Source organism: Schizosaccharomyces cryophilus (genome assembly GCF_000004155.1).
Source record: "Schizosaccharomyces cryophilus OY26 unplaced genomic scaffold supercont4.1, whole genome shotgun sequence".
Taxonomy (NCBI): domain Eukaryota; kingdom Fungi; phylum Ascomycota; class Schizosaccharomycetes; order Schizosaccharomycetales; family Schizosaccharomycetaceae; genus Schizosaccharomyces; species Schizosaccharomyces cryophilus.
Window position 1 is genome coordinate 518,933 of NW_013185624.1, and position 7,393 is coordinate 526,325.

At 38.3% G+C, this 7,393-nt stretch overlaps 3 protein-coding genes across 3 annotated transcripts; all 3 read right to left on the minus strand.

The window, feature by feature from the left end:
- Positions 1 to 702: 702 nt before the first annotated feature.
- On the minus strand, positions 703 to 1,530 carry SPOG_03795 (nicotinamide N-methyltransferase Nnt1; the record flags this gene model as incomplete). Its single annotated transcript, XM_013166059.1, has 2 exons — positions 703 to 1,354; positions 1,418 to 1,530. The coding sequence occupies 2 exons, from the start codon at positions 1,528 to 1,530 to the stop codon at positions 703 to 705; spliced, it is 765 nt and encodes a 254-aa protein (XP_013021513.1).
- A 127-nt stretch (positions 1,531 to 1,657) lies between these two features.
- Positions 1,658 to 3,813, minus strand: SPOG_03796 (pyruvyl transferase Pvg1). Its single transcript, XM_013166060.1, has one exon. The coding sequence runs from the start codon at positions 3,460 to 3,462 to the stop codon at positions 2,251 to 2,253; it is 1,212 nt and encodes a 403-aa protein (XP_013021514.1). The 5' UTR covers positions 3,463 to 3,813; the 3' UTR covers positions 1,658 to 2,250.
- Positions 3,814 to 3,862: 49 nt separating this feature from the next.
- SPOG_03797 (NAD binding dehydrogenase) lies at positions 3,863 to 6,153 on the minus strand. Its single transcript, XM_013166061.1, has one exon. It carries the CDS (start codon positions 5,835 to 5,837, stop codon positions 4,617 to 4,619), a length of 1,221 nt encoding a protein of 406 aa, XP_013021515.1. The 5' UTR covers positions 5,838 to 6,153; the 3' UTR covers positions 3,863 to 4,616.
- Between the last annotated feature and the right edge of the window lie 1,240 nt (positions 6,154 to 7,393).

Sequence of the window (7,393 nt, forward strand, 5' to 3'; positions counted from 1 at the left end):
CAGCGGATGAGCGGCTGTAGAGAGATGGTCTGTTTATAGTAGAATGAATTGAAAACAAAACGAAGCTTTTGAAAATTCTACGCAATCTTTGAAAGTATAAACGAAAGAATAAACGTCTCAAACATGCATTGCAAAGTGTTTTTAATCATTTGTCGTGAATAGTGATCACTGAAGAATTTGGCAAGGAAACCGTCGTAAACAATGTCAATAGCAAAAACAAGTTAAATAAAATCAAAAATGTAGAGGTAAGTTTCAGATTAGGTCAACATTCTGAGAAAAAGCATTCAGTATTCTTGAGAGACAAAGTCACAAAATACATTTGCAGAATCCCAGTCAATGCATTTTATGTCCTGGAACAAAGAAGAATAGCTCTTTTCAAATAATAGGAAAAAAAACTGACTCTGAAGCAATGCAAATACTTTTTGGCAACATAATAACATAAAGATTTCGAAACACGAATCCATATCTTGTTGGAGATCAGGAAAAAGCAAAGATAATTATGAAATTAAACAGAACCCAAATTTCAAAACTGTAGTACCGTTATAAACATATGAACGAGCTGTTTACAGCAAATAGGCAGCATTTACTAAAAGCACCATATGCATTAATCAGGTCCACTACCTTATTTCACAGCGGATATTGTTCAAAATTCCAAAAGCATTGGGATTGAGAACTCCAATTATTATGCATAGCTGTAAGCTTTTACTCATGAAGTAAACGCATCGTGTAACCATGAACAGTCGCACGAACTTCGCGGGCGCCAGGATCATGCTCAAACATGGGTTCCCTCTTTTCTTCCACTATTTTTTCTACCAAAAAACCATGCTCTTTTGCAATTTCGAAAAAGAGCAGGTCCTTGTCAGCGAAATGAGGGCGATGGTGCGTGAAAAACACATAAGCGATGGCATGCTTGTTGTCACCCATAGCTGCTTTACAAGAATGGACGAGCTTTGTTTGTTCTGTATGATTAAAAATCAAATCTGATAACAGTAAAACATCAAAGTATTGATCTTGAGAAAGACCAGCATAATTTCGCAGGTCTTGAATATCTGATCCCCATAAATAACCGACAGCAGAAGCTCTACCGTTTACTTCATTGAAGCTTTGGATATTTCTTTCAAGGTTTTGTATAAGAGGGGGATCCGGATAGTCTGAGCAGACAACGTGTTTAGCACCATCAAAAGCAGATATAATAGAGGGCAAGCCAGCACCTGCTCCAAACTCTAAAACAACCTTTCCTTGAACAGTTTCTGGATGCGCATCGATGTAGTTTGCTAGCACAATACCACTATTCCATAAGTAGTGCGCCCATAGAGAATGCGATCCTACGAGTTGTAGTTCAACTTCTTTTGGTCTAATTTACTAAGTTAGATCTTTGTACTTACAAAAAGTTTTTTACAGATGGAACAAAACATACCCATTGGGAAAAGTCTTTCGCTCATGAAGAACGGTTTTTGGCGGAGGAGTAGAAGGACGAAAGTCTTCTGGCTCTTCAAACATATTAAGCCCTTCAAAATCTAATTCTGCCATTTTCTAAAGTACTGATTTTACTCAATGTTGTCAGATTGAAAAGGTTCACTTTTTTCACAGTGTAGGACTCTGAGGACTGCTGAAGAAAGTATCATCATGATGAGAGAAAAGAATACTACACTCGTAACAAAAGAAAAGAAAAGAAAAAAAAATAAATTTACTTGTTATGTTAAGTAGATTAAAAGGCAGTTTCAATGTTTTCGTGAAAGCAGCGAAGATACCCAGGCTCACAGAGGGCTTTCGCTTTTTTTAGTTTTTTGAACATAAAAATCACTGAAAACGAATGCTACAGAAGTTTAAAAAAGTTCAAACATTGACCAAGGACACATGAATGCAATGAAGGAAAGAGATAATACAGACAAAACCATATAAAGAAGTATTCCAAACATATGGAGTGAAAAGAAAAGAAAAAATGAAAGTAAATAGAAAGAAAGAGTAAGGGCAGTTTTAGAATTGGGCAGCGAAGAGGATTCATAATTAGACATAGAGAGAACATCCGGCAAAAAAAAAGAGTCGATAAGATGGCTCTTGTGCTGAAAAATAATAATAATAATAATAAAGATGAAAACCATTACACAGATTGAGGGCCGTGGAATCAATTTGTAAATGACGACCATCGAATTACGGAAAATAGAACAGGGAAGAAAAAAACCCATACAGATAGACCTCAGGAAGGATACAAAAAGTTCTTGACCTATTTCAATACTTTCTCCTTTCCATTTAAATATACTGATTAGCTTTCCATTCCAGTAAAGTCTTGACGGCTTTATCGGAAGAATCGACGATGACACTTACACCATCAGAAGTACAGCCATGAAGCCAGGTATTATGATAGTTTGTGATTTTTCCCATTTTTGAATCCTCTACGACAATGTGAGGGACACCCATTAATGTGGAAAGGATGTGTGCGTGAAGACGATCAGTGATGACGGCTTTGTGGGAAGCCAAGAACTGTGCGCCAGATACAAAACGTGACTGTCCTTTAATATCAAAAGTAGCACCTGGCTTGTTAACGTCTTCTGGGTCCCAGTTTAGCCAATCCTCGACAGAGTATGTGACATTGGCGGAAGACAAACCCTCATGATATAAGGACTCGGAGGAGTGTTCCTGCCCGCCTTCTCGGTCAAGGCGAGCAAGGATTAAGACATCAGAAGTGATGGGAGTCTTTTCTCGAATATCGGTAAGCATACCCAGGAAAAAGACAATATCAGGGGTGAGAATAATTTCGTTGTCTTTACCAAACCCGTTCACGCCAGTCTGATAGCTTTGACGATCGCGGAAGGCAAGTTGTATTTGAGGATGATCACCGTAAAGTTTCGCCGTCTCTTGCAAGACCGTTTCATCGTTGTACCAAATCGATTGGGGAAAAGAGATAAAGCGGCCTTTGGGGAAGTCTCGAATGACAATTTCACGCAACTGTTGATGATCGGGGTATAAGTCACCAAAATTACCTCCACCATGAAAAGTAAAAGCAAACTCCTCAGGAGAGGTTTCTTGGACGATGGGTTTGAGTTCAGAAGCGCTATAATCAGATTCGCTAGAGCATATATAGACGATTTCAATGTCAAGGGCCTCTAAGAGTTTACGTTCGGCAACATAAATGGCACTGTCGCCCTTGTTAGGATGGTCGGGAAAGCCGATAAGCGCAACCTTTTTAACCCCCTCAAAGTAATGCTTATAAAAGGTAAACAAAACATTTTTTTGAAATGAAATGGTAGACTCGCATTGTGCACTGTTTTTAGCAGGTGCCTTTACGAAAAGCGACTTTCTGTTGCTGGTAGATTCGTGGATTTTGGGTGAACTTAAACTCGCAGGGTTTTTGATCGTTTGCATATCGGTTCGTGTAAGTCCATAAATGAACAAACCTATAGAAACGGTTGCCAATGTAACGAGCAGCAGATATTTGTAACGAATATTAATTGTAACAGGCATAATTAGGGTATTGGAAAAGAAAAATTGCAGCTAGCTCAAAGACACAGTCAAAAAGAGAGGAGAGGACAAAAGATGAAGATGAAAGGAAAAAAACAAAAGATAAATCAATTAACGAAAACCCGTCAAAAAAAGAAATCAACCAACCAAATCGTTCAAGTTGTTTCTGCCAACAGTATGAAATTATGATAATACCAATCCAAATGAACAGCTGGGGTTTGTATATTATTCCAAAGTTATTGATATTTTCTTACTTACAGAGCAACAAGCTACAAGAAAAATCCACAATTTGGAAATTCACTTTCCCAGAAAAATGATGTGCGGAGGAAAGATCAGATATCGGTACTTGTTTTCTTTATAGCAAACTACGCATCTCGGCTTCTTAATATTAAATAAACTTTTATTTGGTATTCGTTTAACGAAGTGATTAAATGTGGTCGCTATCTTTCTGTAAGAATCCTGCTTTATGGAAAGTTTTTAAACAAACCATACTATGCATTTTCTTGTGCATAGGAAAAGTGAAGAGCGTCTTGGGTGTCGTAGTAGATGATCTCAAAGTACGTTGATGCTCATGGTGCGTCTCTTTAGTTCACGAATTGAAAACAATAAAACATCTCCAAAATTAAAAGTCTCTCTCCCTGTGAATTAATGCCCTTGGTTTTCTTTTCAGCTAGAAGTAACATTCATTATATTAAGAGTAATACTACAATGACAAATAGTGATTTACTAAAATGAATAGCGACGAAATTCAAAAAGAAAATTGTTTCATTTGAATTCAATTAAAATGAAATGAAATGAATGGCAACATGGTCCGGTGAAACTCTCTAGATCCTCTCCTTCTCATAAGAAAGCCATCCTCCGTCATGTAATCCTACGTACCGACATTCCATCCTACGCTCACCGTTGAAATGGCTTTATTCTTGTAACTACTCAAACTCAAGACTATCCAATCTGCTTGCTATTAGCGCTACTGCTATTACGAATTGTTTGTCTAAAACAAAAACGAGCGACAGAGCCTCCTTGATTTTATTTTCTATATATCATACATATATTGCGAAATGGTTCCATTTCTCGTAAAACGTTATCATCATTATATTTAGAACCTTAAACATCATACCATACATTCCATCATGGTTTTGCAGATGTTAATTTTATTTTTACTTGGTAGCGGTAATGACCTTGGTAAGTTCATAGGACTTGACTGCATCCAAAAAGTCAGATTGGATGGCAGACTTGGGTCCTTTACCCTCGGCAGCTTCCAAGAAAGCCTTGAATTCAGAATGGTAAGGATCATCACCAGGGAAGTGGTACTTTTGTTCGCTGTCAGATTCAGGGGAACGAACGTAGAGAACGGGATCACCGTAAAGATCAACAATGCGAAGGTAATAGCCATCAGCTTGAACTTCAATGCAAGTATCATACTTAGTACCTTGGAGTGTAATGTTGTGGGTGAAAGAACCAACGGCACCATTCTTGTACTTCCAAACAGCTGCAGTGAAGCGAGGAATACGTTCATGAGGGGGAATATCCTTCTCTTCGTCAACAGGCATAGCAGACAATTGACCACACTCGTCATCCCAGTTGACGCGTTGAACACGCACGCTGCTAGTATCGACATCACCACCGAAGAAGCGAGACAAATCGCAGAAGTGAGTACCTTGTTCAACGACAGGGCCTCCAGATTGAGACATAGTCCACCAGAAGACCTTGGAGTTGTGAATGTAGGCAGAGTTGTATTTGGCAATGGTGCTGACGACCTTTAAGTTCTTCTCCCGAATAATTTCCTTGGCCTTTTGAACTACCCTCAAGTAGCGGAGCATATAACCCACAGAGATGATAGACTCCTTAGGAATTTGTTTAGCAACGGCAAAGGCATCTTCAACCGGGGCGGCAGAAATAGGCTTCTCGATGAAAAGAGCGGCATTAGGGAACTTTCTGAGAAGGGCAAGTTCCATATCAGCACCAGGGGCGGTGGAACCATGGTTTTCGGGAGGAATTCCAATGATGAAAGCATGAGGGAGTTCACCGGGATGCTCAGTCAAGTAATTCAAATACTCGTCAGCAGAGTAGAATTCTTGAACAGTGTTGTAGCAGGAAGCGTAAGGAGTCTGGGCCTTTTGCTTCAAGACACGTTCGTGAGAGGACTTGTGAGGAGAAAGAAGAGCAATCACCTTAAGACGGTGGCCAAGAACCAATTCGAGCTTTTCAGAATTGTTCCATGGACCTTCAGATGAGCCAAAGTTAATACCACCGCAACCGAAAATAGCACAAGTGAAAGGTTGTCCAACGTCAGGGTGGGTTTTTTCAGCAATACGAGAGGAAACTTCGTGCTTGGCGAAGTTGTAGGCCTTAACAGCTTGATCCTTGAAATGATCCATAATGCACGAATTCACGTTAAATTGAAAATAAACAAAAAATATAAAATAAAAGATAGCTTAGTTAGTCTATTATATCAAAAATAAATGCAAAGTCAATATGTCGTAAAGAAATTAGCTTCTAGTTCACTGATATGTATACAAGAAGCAAAATCAAATAAATAATAGAATTGATAAATCGCGGACTGAATAAGAATAAATCTCTGCAGTTATCGATGCAGAAAAAGGTGGGAATGGGCCCCTATATATAACCTTTTTTTAGAATAGTGTGGAAAACCTATGAAATCAAGCATCTGATGAAGTGAGGGTAACAGCCCTGCCCATATGCTAGTGTGATGTGATACCCCCTAGGTGTGTGTAAGTACAAGAATATTCGAGGAAGGGGACTGTTTAGCCAATGTAACTGCCCCCAAGGGAGATCATCACCCAAAGTAACAAAGCGTCGAGATAAAAACATGTCATCGTTGCATCATGAAGCAGGTGACCTCAGAAACTTTCTCGAATGTAGTAACCCCGCTTTTGTATCAAGAACAACCCCAAGCTCGGGAATTTCATCAATAGAAAGTTTGCAAAACTACTAGAACCGGTCTACTGGAACGGCAATGACGTAGGAAAGAGATCCCGAAATAACAAGGTTTGCGTTCCCGATGTCGCTGAGCGTTTTCCCGAAAGTTTGTCAATTCACATTATGGGATACTTTGGTAAATGGGTGAAAAGAGGGGAAAGAAACGAAGAACCTAAATGGGTTGTCGCATATAAGGGAAAAAAAGAGGAAATGACCCGACGATAAGAAATCTAAACAAATAAACAAGGAAATAGTGAGAAATGAAAAGTATAACAAAAAGAAAAAAGATAGAAGAAAGGATCGAAATTGTTTTTGAGTATTAAGGATGATTTTATCTTTCGAAGACCCGATCATTTCTTTTTCCATATTTGTTACTTGCGATTGTTACCGACGACGGATTTTGTCTGTGTTTTAGATGAAGGAACGAGTATGGGAAAGGTAGCAAAACAAACGTTGATTGTAAACAAAAGCAAACTAAAGAAAGAATACCTAAATAATAGACCCCGAAACAAAAAAAAAAAAAAAAAAAAAAAAAGAATACATATTTTTATAACTGGAAGAATACTGTGGAGTATGAATTAAATCGAGTGGAATATCTGTTTGTATTTTCACATACTATAGTAGCAACTAACTACTAATAATGTTCTCTGAATATAATAGCTAAACATGTACAGACGAGTTTATTCGTTCGACCAATGAACAAGTTCAATACCACTCAACTACACAAGTAAGCAAGTAAGAAAAAGGCCTAGCATAGCACCATACCCTAGAAAAAAATCGAGTTTCTATAAACAAATCCAATGAAAACGGAAAAAATTATTCCAAGAAAAACCAACACCAACAGCTACAACAACCTATAGCACTTTTCTCTTTCTCTTTCTCTTTCTCTTTCTCTCTCTNTCTNTCTCTTCTTCTCTTCTTCTTCTTCTTCTTCTTCTTCTTCTTCTTCTTCTTCTTCTTCTTCTTCTCTCTTCTTCTTCTTCTTCTTCTCTTC